Genomic DNA, 19855 nt, shown 5'->3' with positions numbered 1-19855 from the left:
TTTTAACCTAATATCTTGTCAGGTAGGATAAGAAAATGCCCTTCCTTTTTTATCGAGTCCAATTAATAAGGCTGCATTTGTTTCTGGCATAAATGCACATTTACACTAATGGAGTTGAGACATGATGGTTTGGTGAGAGTGTAAAATACGGACCGGCTAGTGCCCATTTATACTCATCCTGTTTGGTTAGAGGTTACCCTATATTTTCTGGGGAGATTTATTAGAGAGGGAGATGAAACCCAACAACTATTGGAGATCTCCTTCTCCTCCATCGCTGTTCTCCAACAGCTTAAATTCATTTATTACCTAGCTGTTGGAGATCTCCTTCTCCTCCATCGGTTACAGGGAGACGAAACCCATTAACTATTGGAGATCTCCTTCTCCTCCATCGATGTTCTCCAACGGCTTAAATTAATTTGTTACCTAGCCACTGGAGATCTTCTCCTCCATCGGTTACCTTGTAGCCGCATCTATAGAAACCCACCGATGGAGGTAGCTGTTTTCTGGTTCCTATCGTTCTCCTTCTCTTCCTCATTTCGATTGAAGATCTTTCCGTTAAACCTCATGCCCATTAGCAGTGGCGAATCCATAGATTCCGCTTGCTTTTGTGTTGTCTTAGAGTTGATGTTTTCTACTCCAGATTTGGTAGAATAAAGTAGAAGATCGCTAGACTTATAGCGGGAATTTGGAGTTAGGCGGAAGGAGAGGAGTGTCAGTTAGCAATGGCAAGAGAGAGAGAGAGGGAGCGATGTAATAAAGGACTTAAACCTCCCCTGTTATAATAAGATTTTTAATTTGATGAAAACAATAAAAAGAATCTTTTATCCTAAATTATTCTTTAAATTTAAGAAAGGGTAAATTACAGGTAGGTACCCTATACTTTGGTACCCTAAATTTAAGAAAGTGTAAAAAGAATCTTTTATCCTTCAACCACTGACATAGAAACCCTCTGGATTGCCCACAAGCACTTAGGTTAAGAAATCAGTCCAAGCAACCTCTAAAATAGTGTTATGCAGCCATTCTATCAAGAAGCCAGATGCAACCATGTCTGGCCAAGGCTCAACCCAAATGAGCAATGTCGCAATACCAAAATAAAAAGTGTGGTGGTGTTGCTGCTGGGAGAGGCAGCCATTTGTGGATTGGAGATGTTAGTGGTTGGTAGCGGTGGTAATTAGGCGGGTTGAATTGGGTTTGGTTTGGGTTGAGTTTCAATCCAATCCATCTAACCCGTCAATCCATTAATGACCTAGTTATATAAAATTAAATGGATTGTATTCAACCTAAACCGGCTTTAATCCAATCCAACCCGCCCAAACCCATTAATCTTATATTTATGGACTTAAAAAAAAAATTAACTCTCTCTTAACAAATAACTTGGTCATAGCTTGGTGGTAATAGTAGTTACTATTTACATAAGTGGTGAAGGTTCAAATCACATTACATGCATGTTATTTTTACACAAGTGGTGGAGCCATTTGACTATGTTCGGATTTTGGGTTTGACCGAACCACTTGGTTCAAACCGGTCAGACTAATTTGAACTATCTAATTAGATTATCTTCAAGTTAATCACATCAAGGGTGGTTGAACCGTTTAGATTTGGATCAGTCCGGTCAGACTGGACTGGACCAGTTTAGTCAGTGGTGGATTGACTTTGATCAGCCATATCAAGTTTGTGCATGGGTTTGGGACTGGACCGACTGACCCAAAGCGGGTCCGCATAAGTAAATCGGGTTGGTCCGGATTCAGGTTGGGTGTGTGGATATTGCTCCTCTCAAACAGTCTAGACCGAGAAAAAGCACACAAACACCGAACCATCCCATCTGGAACCGTTTCGGATTCAGGTCAACCCATATCGGCTTGTACCGGGGTCGGGTTAGGCTGTGTGCATACTGGTTGGACCGGATGACCCAAACTAGGCAAAGTAAGCAATACCGAACCATCCTGCCTGAGATCTATTTTGGATTCGGGTCGACCCGGATCGGTATATGCTGGATCGGGTCAGCCCGTGTTGAACTGGTTCGGACTCAGGTCAAATTCATTTGGATTTATGTTGGGTGAAGTGTATTGATTCAAGACAAAACTAAATTTAGTCAATAATTAATAGAAAATTAATTGATTAATTATAAATTATTTAATTCAAATGAAGAAAAAAAAACTAAAGAATTAATACTTGTGTCTGTAATGATTAACCCAATAATTATCCACAACCTAACCCAACTCAATCCATTTGAATGGACAGATTGGGTGATGGATTGATCACACAACCCGACAAGTAATTGAGCGGGTTGGATGGATTAGATTCTGTGTGGATTGGGTGGGTTCAGCGGGTTGGGTGAAAAAGTGCCACCCCTAGTGGTTGGGTGGTAGAGGGAGTGCAGACCTCTATCATGTTTTTGGGTATGCGATACAATGACGCACAGACAACGGAGCAATGGGCAATAATGGAAAGAATTGGGTTTTTAAGGAAAAAATAACTCCCACATGATGCCAAATGCTAACAGATATGGAATGTTAACATAGGGGATGCTTTTCCCTTGTGAGGTCACAAGGCTTGAGAGGTCTTAGTCCAACTTGAAAAAGAAGGGGATGTTTTAGTATATAGGATAAAAATGAAGGGGGGGTTTAAGTCTTTTACCCTAAAGAAAATGAGAAGGAGATGTACGTATGTGATTGGTAGAGGAGTCTCCTTTTGAATTGTGATTCATGGAGCAGCTTTTCAGCCCTGCTAAGAGGCTAAGCTAATAGGATGGTCGTTTGGAGAACAGATCCAATCCAAGTGATGACTCGCTTAGAGAACATTATTCCAAATTGTACATATTGAAGTAACAAAATATCAATCCTTACTTCTAATTAATTGTGTGGAATTTTAGCATTTTACTCAAGCCAAACGAAATGAAAATTTCCTACGCTTTTGGTATTCTGCTTAGACATTATTATTTATCACAGGGATCCATTTTGGTGCAAGCTAATATTCTGTTGGTAATTCACCAAAGCTTAAATTATTTATCCTTTTCTTTCAAGAATCCGTTCAAAGGTATTTATGAAGAAAATGGTTTCCATTTCTAAAAATCCTTTTAAAAATAATCAATGATTTGTATTGGGAAGGGATAAATGCCGATGCCTACCTGGGTGTAGTGTTAGTGTTAGTAGAGTAGAAAGAATTCACTGCTGCTGGATTGGATCTTAAGCCCATTCCTACTAGTTTTATCTAGTAAAGCCGCACCCAGAGCTTTTGTCACCAGTACAATAACATCGTTCTGAAAATGATGGATGATCAATAGACGAAAGATATGACTAGAGCAAAAATTAACAGGTTAGAGAATGATGGTAAGTAAATCAGATCCTGAAGAATCAAATGAAACTGTACGCATAGATTTTGATGGTTCAGTGAATGAGCTACCTCAACATTGGATGTTTATGGGTTAATTTTAACCACAGATAACGTCTAAATTTGAGCACAATATTATTTAGTGAAGCAACAGAGATCAGGCAATCAATGGTTGCACATTCAGGAATAGTTAAGTAGACTAAGTAGTCTTACAATTGAAATGTACATGGACCAGTATTTGAGCAGCGAGCAGACGAGCAAACCCTGCTTCTAATGCCACGAATAAATAAATTGAGCCTTGTGGTCAGTTTCTTTCAGTTAGCACGTTCTTGAAGGAGGTTGGACAAGGGTTATGTTACACGTGACTGCACAATGAACTGCTTCAGATGGTTCGAGGTATTCGCCATGTCACCCACTTCCAATGTGATTTCTAGATGCAGATGCTACTGTGGAGAAACTCCTATTTCTAGGGGGCCAACAAAACAGAATGATGAATTAACCTCTATACTTCAATAGTGCCCCAAGCTGACAAGAATACCTTGTTTAATATGCCAAAATACCAACTCTTACATTGAATCTTATTGCAGTTTCACCGCTGAGACATAGATTTAGCAGAGCTTCTCCCATAAAGATTGGTGTTCATACAACCAAATCTAAGGAGATACTATCAGCAGAAACAAAAGGAGCATTTTAGGACCAGGACATGCCACCTTGGTCCCAGTTTTACATGACTGAAACCTGAACTTTCTCAATTTAATCTGTACTACAGATTCTTGTTTCCTGTATAGTCAAGATGATTCTGTCCAACTGCATCCAGGTATCTTGGTCAATCTCTTCTCCTCCATCACCTTTCTCAATCTCTTGGCATCATCCCACCTCCCAACAGAAGCATATATATTTGCTAGAAGAGAGTAGTATCCACTTGTATCAGGCTCCAGCTCGAAGCAATGTTGAGCTGCAATCTCCCCAAGTTCAATATTGCAATGTAACCCGCAAGCTAGAAGCAATGCTCCCCACACCCCTGCATGTGGTTGCATAGGCATACTACTTATTATCTCAAGTGCCTCTTGCAATCGTCCTGCCCGTCCAAGAAGATCAACCATAATTCCATAGTGATCAGATGATGGTAAAATTCCATGCTCACTTGTCATGGAGTTGAAACACTGATAGCCTTCCTCTACTAAGCCAGCATGGTTGTAAGCAGTTAGAAGTCCAGTGAATGTGACTGCATTTGGATGGATATTATCAGCCAACATCTCTTTAAACAACCTAATTGCTTCAGGGGCTCTCCCATTAATGCCACAGCCTAAAATCATCGCACTATAAGCAACCAAATCCTTCTTCCTCAAGCTACAAAACAGTTCATATGCCTTGTCAATGCTACCACACTTTGCATACAAGTCAATAAGAGCTGTAAGAAGATGATCGTCTGGTTTAATCCCAAGTCTTCTCATATATGATTCAATCCACAACCCAAACCTCAAGTCCCCCAACTGAGAACAAGCGGATATAATGCTAGCCAATGTCATCTCATCAGGCTGTACACCTACATTGGATTTCCGCATCTTATTAAATAAATGAAGGGCCTCTTTTGGTTGGCTGTTTTGAGCATAGCAAGAGATCATGGCATTCCATGAGGGCAGATCCTTGTCACCCATCTGATCAAAGAGATAACGAGCAGAATCAACGTCTCCACATTTTGAGTAGCCAGCAATCATGGTAATCCATGAAACATTGCTTCTTTGGGGCATGTCATTGAAAAATCTCCGTGCAGCTTCGATGTTCCCGCAATCCACATAGCCACCAATCATTGCATTCCAAGAAGCAGAGTTTCTCTCTGGCATCTGCTGAAACAAAGAAGTTGCGTTCTCCATATCCCCTGCTTTTGCGTACCCTGAAACCATTGAGTTCCAAGAAACAACATCTTTCATTGGAATCTCATCGAAAATCCTCCGAGCCATAGTTAATTCCCCAGCTTTCAAATATCCAGATAGAATAGAGTTCCACGATACCACGTTTCTTTCCGCCATATTATCAAACAGTAACTGTGCCATCCTCGTATCACCCAACTTGGAATAGAGATCAACAAGGGCAGTTTGTACGTAAACATCATTGCTGTATCCATATTTGTGAACCTGCGCATGAATTGCAGTCCCTCCCATAGTATGCGCAATCCGAGCACATGCCTTGAGAGCCGATGAAACAGCAAAGGTGCTCGGACATGGCACCAGTCTGTGCATTCGGACATAGAGAGCAATGGCGTCTTTGAACCGGCCATGCTGGGAGAAGTAGCGAATGGTAAAGGCCCACGAGAAGACATCTGGGTTAGGCAAATGAAATAGGATTAATTGGACGTACTCAGTGAAGTCGCAGGCTGAGAGGAGAATTTGATGAAGCAGGAGTGGGTGGAGTTGGTAAAGACCGTTAGTGAGGATTTGAGCGTGGATTTGCTTTGCATGATTAGCGTTTTCGCATTTCTTTAACAAGGACGTCAGTTTGGAAGTTAGCATCAGGGGTCGCTGGTGAAGACTGAAGAGTATCCCTATCCCTGTCGTTTGGTAGTTGAATCCGTTGGGCCTCCCGCCTCCTTGGATGTATCTTCAGATTTTCGTGTGGAGCATATGATACTCTCTATTTTCTGTAATTGTGCTTCATAAATGGGTGCCTTGCATTATAGATGAATGCCATATTTCGTACAAAACTTTTAACTCTGTACTCGGCTGCGTTTGTTTTCGGTGTAAATGCGGTGCGGGTCGACGTAATACTTAATGGTTTGCGGGTATTTGTTAAAGAACAACAGATGTTCTCCATCCATGTGTGAGTGCAATGTTTGCACATATTTTACGATAAGCAGATCCAGATTCATAAAATTTACATACATATACCGTAGATCATGGTTTTTAAAAACGAACAGGTGAGAGATCCGGTTACTGGTTTGAACGGTTTGATCATTCGACCTGAATGGCTAGCTCATTCTGACAAAAAATAAATAAATAAATAAATAATTGAAAAACGGTTAAAACCGTTCGAATGATTAACCCGTTGATTCAGCAGTTTGTTGACCAAAATTATCGGTTTTGGATGAAAAAGCAGTCTTGAAAGAAAGCAGAACCAATCAGTTGATCAGTTCCCAATTTTTTTGGTCCGGTTTTGAAAACATTGCCGTAGACATTCTCAATGTAGGATTGATGCCATGCTTTGAGACTAGAATTTTCTTATACTTTTTGGAGGTAGTGATACCTAGGTTCTCAAACTTTTATTTGTCACATATAAATTAGGGAGAATACCCAGGGTCAAAGCACAAAGTAAAATTGGGGTAATTGTCGGTTCGAAATTGATGCCAATAGGCCTGTCCGTAGTTCTCCGTATAAATTACCTTTTACTTTTTCCCGAACTTTGCTCCAGGTGTAAACATCTCATTAATTTTTACTTTTATGAGACCAGTTTGCCCTCCTCTTTCTAGTTACTTAAGAATAATCCCACGTCTCTCTCTCCATTGAAAGTTTTTGGGAACTTCAACTTGTTTGTTGAGGTTCTTTGCCTAAACCCTGTAAAGTTTAGCTTGCCCCATCCAAACTATTGATGAGAGGAGTAAAACCAACCAAGTAAAAAAAAACAATTGTTTTTAGAAAATCATCTTTGAAGGGCTCACTGTTTGAACTGATCTCCGCCATTACAATCGGATTTGGAGCCTTTGATTCCCGAGTTATGAGACGGGAATGCCGAGCAGTCTTCTCCGCCTCCCTACCCTTATCGTATACTGGTTCATCTTCAACTTCTCTCATTATGTGAACTCCTTACAATAATAGTGTAATGGTACTTTTTATGTTTTGATTATTCAATGGTGGAGAATAGGGGATACCAATGATAGCAAAAATAGATTTAGATATGGTGAAAAAAGAAATATATGGCAAAATTGGATTTTCAAAATATTATAATAATCACGTGATATGACATGTGAATAGAATGTGATGGAGAACTAATTAACGAGGGGTGATCTGACCTTCCAATCATATAGCACCACATAGTAAGTCCTAACCATTTAATAACACCTTGGTGCCATGTAGAGGCAGGTCGCACTTGGTTAGATTGGCCCAAACTGACCAGCCTGACATGCATCTTGACCGATGTAAGACCAATGGGTTGCTCCACAGCATAATGAAGCACATCACCTTGGGAGAGCAAAGCCAATGACTTTGGATGCCAGCTTGACCTTTCTGACCCCTCTACGTGGCGGGATGTCATTATCCGGTTAATGCACCTATCAGTTCTGAAACAGACAGTGACACATCATTCACTTGGCAGGGATGATCCTACTTCCACACACTTCGAAGGGATTGGATGAGGATCATCACCAACACCGGTAGAACATGCCCCAAAGATAATGGGCCGATAAGGCCTATTGCTCCCGGATATCTCAGACACAGTTCTTGGACCCCGAGGCCTATAAAAAGGCACCTCCACGCCTTCATGATGTATGCACGATTTAATGTGTACAAGCTCTCTAACTCTCTAAATCTCCCTTTGCTTTCTTGCTCGTTAAGCTCAACTAACATAAGCATCAAAGTGTCTAGCCCAAATCTAAACCCTCGGGTACTATGATCTATTGGTTCTTGTAGATCAGTCCACCGACCTCAACATTTGTTCATCTAAACTATCCTCCAATATGGAAGTTGGGCGATTCAACCTCTATCAATAACAATGAGAGATATTTGTCCTATTCCCCAAAAAACTTAGATTGTTTTAAGTCATTGTTTTCAAAAAACTTAGAGGTAGTTTAATTTTTTAATCCTATGTTAAATGAATTAGACGTGCCACAAAGAGACTATAGTTCCATAAGACTGAACCTGATGCATGGCAACGGGATTCCTTACAAGTAAAAAACCCTACACACACTCCACAAGCATGCGGATCCACATTTGCAAACTAGATGAAAGTGAAGCCTAGTCTTTTTCTTTTCTCTTGCACAGTACACACACTTGCTATACACTGTTTGATGACGAGGTGCATGATTTCATGTAGCAATCTAGCAGGACCAGTACCTTCCCAGTTTCCCTGCTAATTTCAGTCTTTACTTTCTTATTTGAAATTTCCGAAGTCCAAACCCCTAATTTCAATCATTGTTCTCACTTCTCCCATTAGATAGACTATTTCCCAATGTTTTAAAAACCGATCCAGAGGTTGAATCATTTTTGCCTACGGGTCACAGGTTACCGGTTCGACCGGCTGGGTTAAATAGTTCAGACCATTCTATATCATATATATATATATGTGTGTGTGTATGTATAAATATATTTTATTAATAAATAATGTTATAAAAATGTTTTACATATGTTATATGTATTTTTATATTTAATTTATATTTTAATTCTATTTTTAATTTTTTTTTATAAAAAATATTAAAATTTGCAATTTGAGGCCAAAGAAGGGATTTTTTGCGAAAATAGCGGGGCAAGGCACCTACGGCTTCTTGGTACATATAGATTTCGAAAATTTACCCAAAATAAAAAGAAATACCCCAATCGGATATCGGAGTACAAAGTTATAGCTTTCGAAAGTTTGCATATATACATTAAGTGTGCAACCCACGACCCTGTGATCAGGTTGAATGGGTCAACAGTTGAACCGACTGGGTCAAGTGGTTCTTGACCAAGTCAATGGTTTTTGACCTCTAATGGGTCTTGACTAAACCAGATCTGAAATCTTGGTCAAATGACAGTTCGAACGGTTCAACAGGCCGAATCAACGGCAGGTTGAAAGCAATGCTATTTCCTAGTGTTTCTCCCCTTTAAAACATTTTTCATATAGGACATAAGTATTACTTTCATTCTTACTAAATGCAATTGCTCTAATGTCATTATTATTTTTTACTTGTAGGACCATGATGAGGGCAGATTTGGCCCTCCAGTGAAATTGCGACACGTGGCACCTCGTGACAACTAGGCAAGCACCCAAGCAACAACTTACCAAGTTGGTGTCCCCCCCGGGCATTGGTCTGGCTGGCCTGGCGTGACCTGCACGCGGCCTGGGTTCGCCACCAGGCAGTTCGCCCCCAGGCAATTCGCCACCAGGGAGCACCACCAGGTAGTTCGTCACCAAGTAGTTCACCCCCAGGGAGTTCGCCACCAAGTAGCTCATCACCAAGGCACGTCACCACCAGGTCAAACAACGAGGTACTTAGCCAAAAAATTTATACATCACAAAAAATGGTACGTGACCAAAAACGGTTTACATCAATTGGCGCCGTCTGTGGGAAACGCTACGAAAAGCTAAGTTCTCATCCTACAAAAGCTAAGTTCTCATCTTACCAAAGCTAAGTCCTCACTTTTTTGAAGCTATCACTTTATAGTTTACATTTTTTATGAACTCAAAAACTATGCAGGGGGCTAACAGACTAAGTAGCTCTACCAACCTTACTTTCAATTCAGATAATGCCTCATCAGTCCTCTCCGCAAGGTCCCCCTACAAAGATGAGCTCTTCGTGGCTTCCACGGGAGTTGACGGCCAATAGACTATATAGGCACCCTTACCGGTCGAGCCTTCCAAGGCTCCCGTGTGAGCTGGCAACCTAAAGTTAGTAGTGCTGCCCCCGAAGGTCGAGCTCCTAGTAGCTTCTTGTAGGAGTGGGTGACCGGCATTACGAAGCTGATGCAGCACAATCATAGCTCAACACCTCACAGGCAAAGCCTACGGGCCACATTACTGCTTAAGACCCGGTCGCCTCTCTGGCACGGGCAAAGTCAAAAAAGAGTAGACTACGAGTCACTCCCAAAAGCCTACGGGCCACATTACTGCTTAAGACCCGGTCGCCTCTCCGGCACGGGCAAAAGTCAAAAAAGAGTAGACTACGAGTCACTCCCAAAAGCCTACGGGCCACATTACTGCTTAAGACCCGGTCGCCTCTCCGGCACGGGCAAAAGTAAAAAAAGAGTAGACTACGAGTCACTCCCAAAAGCCTACGGGCCACATTATTGCTTAAGACCCGGTCGCCTCTCCAACACGGGCAAAAGTCAAAAAAGAGTAGACTACGAGTCACTCCCAAAAAGCCTACGGGCCACATTACTGCTTAAGACCCGGTCGCCTCTCCAACACGGGCAAAAGTCAAAAAAGAGTAGACTACGAGTCACTCCCAAAAAGCCTACGGGCCACACTATTGCTAAATATCCAGTCGCTTTCTCAGTAGGAACAAAATTAGCAAAAGTGAACTATAAGTTGCCCCAAAGCCTAAGGGCTACACTACTGAACTGGCGGAGACCCCCTCGTCTTACTAGCAGCTCGCCACATACAGGCAGCTCCCAAAGCCTAAGGAATTGGATCAAAACTTACTAGCTCGTCAACTTACGGGCCAAAGGAAATCTACTCCCTTCGCTGAGTTACTCTCAGCTCGGGAGTGAGAGGCAATTGATGAGGGAAGATTTGGCCCTCCAGTGAAATTGCGACACGTGGCACCTCGTGACAACTAGGCAAGCATCCAGGCAACAACTTACCAAGTTGGTGTCCCCCCCGGGCACCGGTCTGGCTGGCCTGGCGCGACCTGCACGCGGCCCGCGCGGCCAGCGCGCGACCTGGCGCGGCCTGCGCGACCTGGCCAGATCAGCCTTCCATAGGCGCCGACCTGGCAACCTGGCCCAGACACAGGCGCCAACCTGGCAATCTGGCCCGGACACAAGCGCCGACTTGACAACCTGACCCGGACACGGGCGCCGACCTGGCAACCTGGCCCGGACACATGTGCCGACCTGGCAACCTGGCCCGGACACATGTGCCGACCTGGCAGTCTGGCCCGGACACAGGCGCCGACCTGACAACCTGACCCGGACACAGGCGCCGACCTGACAACCTGACCCGGACACAGGCACCGGCCTGGCAACCTGGCCCGGACACCGACCCGCCGACTGACATAGGCGCCGACCTGACAACCTGGCCCAGGCGCCGACCTGGCCGCTTGGCACAAGCGCCAGCCTGACAACCTCGAGGAGTTCATCACCGTACCCGGTTCTGACGGGATATGACGTCTTACCATTTGAAGGCTTTTCACCCACCTAACCCGCGAGGGCACCACTATATAAGGACTCCGACCCCCAAAGCCAAAGGGGAAAAAAAGGATGGTAACCCCCGCTCTCTAGCTCTCTCATTTCTGTCCAAGCCCTCTGTAATCAGAGTGCTAACTTAGGCATCGGAGAGTCACCATCGAGAAAATACCCCCGGGTCCTCTGATTCAGTTCTCGCAGGTCCCTCAGCTCCCGCCGTCTACAAAGGAGAGAAAATCACCTCACGTGGAGGGTAGTCGGGTTGCGCTGCACCAGGGAGCTCCACCATCCTATGAGTTGCAGACCGCCTAGGAGCAAGTCAAGTGACGAGTTCACCATCAGGCAGTTCGCCACCAGGGAGCACCACTAGGCAGTTCGCCACCGGGCAGTTCGCCACCAGGGAGCACTACCAGGCAGTTCGCCCCCAGGCAGTTCGCCACTAGGTAGCTCGCCACCAAGCAGTTCGCCACCAAGTAGTTCGCCACCAGGGAGCACTACCAGGCAGTTCGCCACCAGGCAGTTCGCCCCCAAGCAGTTCGCCACCAGGCAGTTCGCCACCAGGCAGTTCGCCACCGGGTAGTTCGCCATCAGGCAGTTCGCCACCAGGGAGTTCACCACTAGGCAGTTCGCCACCAGGCAGTTCGCCACCAGGAAGTTCGCCACCAGGCAGTTCGCCCCCAGGCAGTTCGCCACCAGGGAGCACCACCAGGCAGTTCGTCACCAAGTAGTTCTCCCCCAGGGAGTTCGCCACCAAGTAGCTCATCACCAAGGCACGTCACCACCGGGTCAAACAATGAGGTACTTAGCCAAAAAATTTATACATCACAAAAAATGGTACGTGACCAAAAACGGTTACATCAGACCATTTTCCCCTTATAATTGTATAAATTCATTATTTATGTTTCTTTCTTCCTCTTTTTTCGCTTAAGTGGGCAGAAGGAGATCATATAATTTGTCATACCCATTTTCCTCATTTTGAAATGTCATCCTACCCATATGATTATGAGTCTTGAAAAGGTTTTATTTAAATTTGTGTGTATAGGAACAAAGCCCAGCCCGCCCAGCCTAGTCTATGCAGACCTGGCCTTGAGCTATAGCCCTTGTTTAAGTGCTTAGCCCAGGCCATGATCACCCCTAACTGCCATTCCTTAACTCTCGTCTTGCCATTGTGAAGCAGCTCAAGCCCTTACCGATCTGCTAGTAACAAAACAACACTAGACACAATATCTTAATGTTTCAAGCATTCCTTTTGAACCCTTAAATAGTAGAATTATGCCCTTAACATTTTAAAAATCCGATCTATGGTCAAGAGAGTGCCTTACACCAAAAGTCTCAAGAGACTGCTTCTTAGTTTTTGAGAAGCAATTGGGTCAAAAGATTAATTTTTCAAAATCTAAAGTCTCTTTTAATAAAAAAAAAGTAATTAGGGTTGTAAATGGATTGGATCCAGCTGCATCCGCATATGCATCCGATTTTATTATCTTGGATTTTGGATTGGATTTAGATTAAATTTATAATCATCTTATTGTGTTTAAAATGACCAAAAAAATTTAAAAAGTTAAAAGACTAATTATTTTTAAAGTGTATCTGTATAATAAACATTTATAAATATAAAATATAAAATTTATAAATTATAAATTTTATATAATTATACATAATATCTATATGAATGCGTAATTATACTATATATACATAAAATAAAAAATTTTTATCATACATGAATTTTAATCAGATCGAATAGGGGTTAAATCTATATATAATCCGATTATTAATTAAATGCAAGTTCTAACATCCAAATATGAAATAATCAAATTCAAAGTCGGAATAAGAAATAGACTTTTGGAATTCATTTACATTTTACAGCCCTATATGGACATCATCAATGAATACTCTTCAAGAGTCCACATATCCCACTAATGAGCTGCCATGACATATTTTAAGGGCCAAATTGTTGATAAAACAAAACAATTCATCTTCTTATCATGACTTACTTGAAAGCATCGGGCTGAGAGTAAGCTCATAAACTCATGAAAGCTAATCTCAAAAGCAGGACTAAGGGTGCAAATGGATTAGATCATGATTCAATCTGATCTGATCTTATTTTGTCTGATTCAGATATATTCTTGTTGGATTTTTAGATCGGATAATAGGATCTGATTGAAAATCGAGTTGAATTTGAAGCACCCCCATCCAATTCAAAAATATCCAATTCGATATGGTATTATATTATGTTTATGTTGTTCATTTATTTATATATATTTATATTGCATTTTTGTAATTTTTATATTATTTATTTTTTTATAAAATACATGTATATATGATAAATATAATTGAAGAAAATACTTGTATTTTTTGTTTTTTTATACAAACTGTTATATTTTTAAATTTTTTTCAGAAATTAAACCAAATAAGATCATATCTGAATATCCAACATTATTAAAAGATCCAAATTCAAATCCATATTTGTAAGATTCGATCGGATCTACTATTTGTATTATCAGCTTGGCCGAATCAGCCCCATATGTAAATTAAGCCCCTCTTATACTAGATGCCAAGACCAAGGCCGGTCCATGGTCACCCCAAATGCATGGAAGCCTGTATGGTATTCTTGCTTTCCTACTTGATTGTTAAATAATTAATGAAGGGTATATTTGTCTCTATATAATTTGGCATGGCATAGTGAGAATGATTCTCATTACAATATTAGGGTAAATTTTTTAAATCATCATACTGTTTAGTTAACTGACTAATATAAAAGAAATTGTGAATGTGTGTTCTCGGATGCTCTTCTCATGGATTATATAGTAATCTGAATCTCAACCCTCAAAGGCATCACTGTCATGCATTTATAAATGCAGGAACTAGTTATATATATGTACGCAGATACGCACACATCAAGACAAAAGGACACGACATTAGAGAGAGAGAGAAAGAATAGTTCTTCGCCTAGAAATTGAAAGTATAATTAGAAGAAAGTAAAGAAAGCTGATAATCGTGGTGGGTACTCACTACTCAGTACCATCCGAACAAACAAAAAACAACAGAGAGTACATGTTGGATTTTAATCTCATAAGAGATTAAATTTAATGGGTTTAATTGGTTAATTATATGAGAAATTGCACTTATATACTTGTTTGAAAAATTAGTTTTTCTTTTACAAAACCCAGTTTTAATATTATGCAATACGTGTGCGCGTGTGTGTGGCACAATGAGGTGCTTTAAAGACACACTTTGTTCGCACCCATGTGGTTCACGAAGGACTGTTTTGATTTTGGTGTGATGCTGACCATTGATCACCGTTGATAAGATCAACAGTCACGATTTAATCGGGTATGATCAAGAGGCACAATTCAAAGTTAACAGTCATTAACTGTTAACTACCTTTTAAACAATCACAATGTTTGAAATTGTAACTATTCAAGGTGCCTTCTCTGAACCAGCACTTACTTTTTCTTCATACATCTTCATAAACTATTTAAGGAGCATAAATCAGACTTAAAAAACATATATTTTCGAAATCCACTTTCTCTCTCTCAGTCCGGTCTGCTACAGTTTCACAGAAGGTTTTTTCGGAAATTCTTCAACTTTGCTGGTTGCAGATTCTCGTCCAAGGCTCTGTTGTATCCTGGAAACGAATTTATCTGTAAACCAACAACAAACTCAATAAAACTAAGTGAGGGCAAATAATGTTCTAATCCTCCAAAATTACAATGACCCCATTTTCCAACACATTCTAATAAAGAAGAAGCGAAAGCTAAGTGAAGGTAACTTTTGGTGGTCCCCCAATAAAAAAAAAAGGCAACCAAATGAAGTTCTAGGCTTTCTGGTTCTGGATTGATCGATCATGCCCACCACTCAGCAGCAGCAGGGCATCCATCAATCCCACCTCCATCTCATGATGTTGATGCTCACCAACACCAATGCAACCTATCACCATCAGACTCTGTAACTCTGTAATAAGAAAGTGGAAATCACAAGAGCAAAAAGCATTTACCCCCCCGCCCCCTTTGCACACACACACACACTTATTTCATCTATGTATGAAACCCCATTAAAGATTGGCCCCCCATTGTCTGTGAAGTGTGAACCAGTACTAATTAGTAGAGCCGTACAGGATTAATTACTGAGCATCGATAATGTGGTCACCCAATCTCTCTCTCACTCACTACACTCAGAGGTTAGAAGATAATTAAGTGATTAAGAAACAAAAGAAATTAGGTAGTAGTGCAAGCAAGTAGAAGAGTCTCACTCCATGCTCTGAATAAGAAATGATTCTGCGCATGCATGTTCAAGAGAAAAAGATATATAATCAGCCACTGCCACTGGTATGTTGAAAAGTGAAAACTGATTTTGAAACCAAATCAATATTGTTTATGGAAATCTATGGGCAAATTACCAGCAAAGTGCGTCGGTATTTCATTCTTCAATGGAATAATTTTGATATACTTTATGTTTCGTTAAGCAATTTGGCAGTTATGGATTAGAATATTGCTCCCACACACACACAAAGCTACATTATAATCTTTTGCAACGTGGCAAAAGGGGTAAATGAAGAAAACAAATCAGAGGTAGCTGCAAAGCCAGAGCATCACCCAGTTGGATTGTTGGGTAAAAATATTAGAATGAATCTCCCAAAGCCAAAGGGAAGCAGGAGGGACACTTGAGTGATTGACACCAAGTAATTAGGATGTCCTACAAACTAGACCACGTAGAGCATTCTGCATTCCCCTCATCCTCATAGCATCAGCTATGAACTATGTCGTATGTGCATGTGGCCAAAGCTTTTTTTTTCATTCATTTGTCTGTCTTTGTTTTGGATTCCCCCACTCACATATAAATGATTTCTATACAGACCCAAAAAAATAATAATAATAAAAAAAAAAAGGGAATCGGACTACGGATGGGATGATCCAGAGTCCGACTGGACTCCCCAGTCTACGCATTAAATCATTTTGCATGGGAGTGCATTCATGATCACTTGGACTTTCGATAATGAGATTCACTGATTCAGATCGGTTTGTATAAATATAAAAAATATATAATGGACGGGTTGAGTGGAACTAACTATTTGGGTCATAGAGAGAGACCCAAAAACCATTTGCCTTTAAGGAAAGCAGGTCAGAGACTGTGACTCTGTGAGTCAGAGTTGGGACCCAATACATGATTAGACGCATCCAGATATCCTTTTCATTCATCAATCTTTTTACTTCCTTTCTCTCTTTATCGCTGAAATGTGCAACAATCGATCAAATCCACCGTATTCTCATGCACCTCCGAATAATTGGGCCCTTTTTCTCGGGATTAATTCGAAATCAACCGAACATCAACCCGGGTTTGATCGGGTCGAGTTATTACTTTATTACTTTGTGTGTGAGACTGTGAGTGGAGGGTTGGATTTGAGTCAAGCTCGTCGGTTAGGTGGCATTCGGTAAATCTGAAATATGAAGTTTGAAAATAAAAAAATTCTTAAAAATTCTTCTAAAACATTTTATGGAAAATTTGTTTTTTTTTTTATTTACTTTTGCAAACATCTAAATATAGTAGGGTTGTTGGTGATATAAATGTTGTGACGTTCATAAAAAATACTATAACAACAATACAAAATATAAAATATGATAAAAATCAATAAATAATATCAATAAAAATTTAAAGGTAATGTTAGAAAACAATAAAATAATAAAAAGTGTTATAAATATAATAAAAATGTAGAAAAGAAAGCAAAAATTGTAAATGAATCTTATTCTTTTTATGATTTTACAAATCTACCCTTTAGATTCTTATTTAAATAACCGAAAATGAAAATAAAATAATAAAAATTAATTAATAATAAATAATAAATTAAATATTAATATGATTAAAATGATAATTAAAAATATTAAATAATAAAGGAGGGAGACGCACCTTGTAAAGAAGGTGCAACAGAGATGTTCCTTCCCTCACTTTGATGAGACTGTAATGGAGGCACCCAATAGCATTAGGTTGATAAAATTAAAATAAAAAAACAAAAAGAAGGAAAAACATTAGCATACCATTGAAGATTGGTCGCCGCTAGTGGTGTTTTTGTTGGATTTCTAAGCACAACACCATTGTAAAGATGATAGCCACAGATTAGGTCAGTTTGAAGGTTGGGGGAGAAAGAAAATCCCGGTTTGGTGCATTAATACCCGAGTCCACAATTACATGCGTTTGGAAATGCTGTAAAAACATTCATAAGATCAATAAAATTTTAAACATGTCAGGGTTTGCATCGATATTGGGGGTAGACCTTTTATGGGCCGGGTAGCCTGATGGGTTGGTTCGGTTCAGTCCATTATAAGTCAGGCTTGGTCATAATTTTATGCCTGTGGGTTCAGCCTCGGGCCTGACTTTTTTTGGACTGGGCTCAGGCTTTCTTAAAAAAAACCAGCTCAAGCCCGAGCCCAACTTGATATTATATATTAAATAACAAAAATCTATTTTATTTAATAAAAATATATATATACAATATTTTTTCTTTGTTCCTCTTCTCTTTTTTTCCAAGTAATAGTGAGATGTTTATTATTTTTGAGTTTTGAAGGTTTTTAATATAAATAAAATAATTTTTATTGAACAAAAAAGAAAAAAAATTCTATTTTCAAATTTATGGTCGGGCTCGGGCTTGGTCCTGGGCTTCGAGCTTTATAGGAGGACTGGGCTTGGGTCAAGACCTAGGCCCCATGGTCGGGCTGGACTCAAGCTCAGGCCTGAGTGTATTCTATCAATACATATACAAGCCCAACCCGACCTGGCCCATGAACATGTCTAATTGGGGGTGAAAAACTACTTTGATTTTTTTGAAGTAAAAAGTCACGCTCTTCTTCCATCGAGGAAAACAAGCTATGAGTTTACACCCTCATCCACCAAAACGATTGTCTAAGTAACGACTATCTGAGATTTGAAAGTCCAACTATCCAAGCGTCTATTTGAGTGTTTGAGCATCTAACTATGCACAAGGAGAGTGTCACACTTAATCCTACCGCCTGAGAACTCATGGCGAGAGATTCCCGATCATTGCAAATGGTGATCTAGCTTTCCTTGTTGCTTAATAGACTCTACCTTGCTCAAAACTTCTTTGTGGTTTGGTGTGTCCGGAAGCGCGTCGTTAAACATTCCGGAACACCACTTTAAACATTTATAGAATTTTACCGATTCTCAAACAACTACTAACGTAGTAAATAGGTGAGAATGGGTCGTCTCCATAGGGAAGCGAGGGAAATTTTAATATTTTCTTAGATCCGGGAGAAGAGAACGCAAGTGGGAGTTGCAAAAATAAAAAATTAATTAATTAAAACCAAATTCGAAAAGTAGTGAGAATAACAAGTGCATAAAAATAAATAAATAACATAAACAACTAAATAAAAGAAACAAAATAAAAATGTCTGAAAATCCGATCAGAGGTAGCAGTTTCCGGATCACTCCTTCCACCCTCGAACTTCTCAAGCTAGGCCTTCCGTCTTACCTAGCTGAATTTCAGATCTGTAGAAAAGAAATAAAACACAAATTAAATCTAATAAAAATAAATTTGCAAGAAGAAAAAATTAAACTGAAAATTAAAGAATAGAAAGTAATTCTAAAAATGAAGAAAAAATGGTTGGGATTCAAATCCAGAGGTGGCAGTAGTGGTGTTGGCGAATTGCAAGTAGGAATCCCTCCTCTTGCCTGGGCGTCCTCCTCTTCCTCTACCCTTGAACTTCTCAAGATCAACCTTCCTTTTCCCCTAAGTGAATTGACCAACCCCTTCTACAGGGCCCTTGGGACCCTTTTTATAGAGAAGGGTGGACACAACTAGAAATAGGGAGAAAGATAGGGGGCAGCAATTGGGATTTAGCAAAGTTAGGGACGCCCTAGGGTTTCTAATGGATGACTAAGATGGTTTTGGGGAGATCCTATAGCTGAAAATAAAAGGAGAGGGCACCCAATATTATGTAGGGCTAAGATTTGGGCGCCCAGAAATTGAGGATGTAGATTAGAACATTTAGGGTTAAAGGGTTAAGAGTAAAAGAATAGGTGGTGCCCTAGATTGAATGGTTGGGATATAAGATGAAGGGAGTGGCTGAGATTTGGAGGTGATGGTTGAATGGTGAGGATTAGTAGAATAGGTGACGCTCTTTGGTTTAAAAGCTATAAAGGAGAGCCCTAAAATGAGTGATTGAGATTAAAAGAGGTGGAGGGTGGAGATTAAACACCTAGGGGTGGCTAGGGTTTGCTAAGAGTGAAAATATTAGGTTAAAAAGGCTCCCTAGGGTTTGTTAAGGAGAGGGGAGCATGGTAATACAATAGGATGGGCGCCAACTGGGTTTAGTAGATAGGAGGCGCCCTCCTGTTCTCAGTTCTTTACAAAAACACCCCATTTCTCAGTTGGTCTTCACACTAGCTTCCCAAAAATTGTACTTCAACCTAGAAAACTTTCTAGTTTTCCACATAATTTACACAGAGACCCTCAAAGGTCACATAATTGATTGTAACTAGGAAAATGG

The 19855-nt window shown here is 40.5% G+C and overlaps 1 protein-coding gene across 2 annotated transcripts; it reads right to left on the bottom strand.

Moving 5' to 3' along the window:
* Positions 1 to 3373: 3373 nt before the first annotated feature.
* LOC104611830 (Tetratricopeptide repeat (TPR)-like superfamily protein) lies at positions 3374 to 6176 on the bottom strand. 2 transcript variants are annotated; one of them, XR_016068704.1, is made up of 2 exons: positions 3901 to 6176; positions 3374 to 3796 (listed from the first exon to the last, which is right to left on the bottom strand). XR_016068704.1 is itself a non-coding variant. In XM_088886621.1 (1 exon), exon 1 carries the CDS (start codon positions 5838 to 5840, stop codon positions 4119 to 4121), a length of 1722 nt encoding a protein of 573 aa, XP_088742747.1. In that variant the 5' UTR covers positions 5841 to 6176; the 3' UTR covers positions 3873 to 4118. The 2 variants fall into 2 exon arrangements, 1 of the variants encoding a protein (XP_088742747.1); XM_088886621.1 differs by lacking the exon at positions 3374 to 3796 and having other exon boundaries at positions 3873 to 6176.
* Between the last annotated feature and the right edge of the window lie 13679 nt (positions 6177 to 19855).

Source organism: Nelumbo nucifera, chromosome 1, assembly GCF_055504915.1.
Source record: "Nelumbo nucifera cultivar China Antique chromosome 1, China Antique-T2T, whole genome shotgun sequence".
Taxonomy (NCBI): Eukaryota; Viridiplantae; Streptophyta; class Magnoliopsida; order Proteales; family Nelumbonaceae; genus Nelumbo; species Nelumbo nucifera.
The sequence above is the reverse complement of the archived record's forward strand: the minus strand, read 5'-3'. Positions and strand labels throughout refer to the sequence as shown.

Bases quoted from the DNA above. Each gene is read 5' to 3' on its own strand.
- LOC104611830 (XM_088886621.1), bottom strand. From the start codon at position 5,840: ATGCTAACTTCCAAACTGACGTCCTTGTTAAAGAAATGCGAAAACGCT.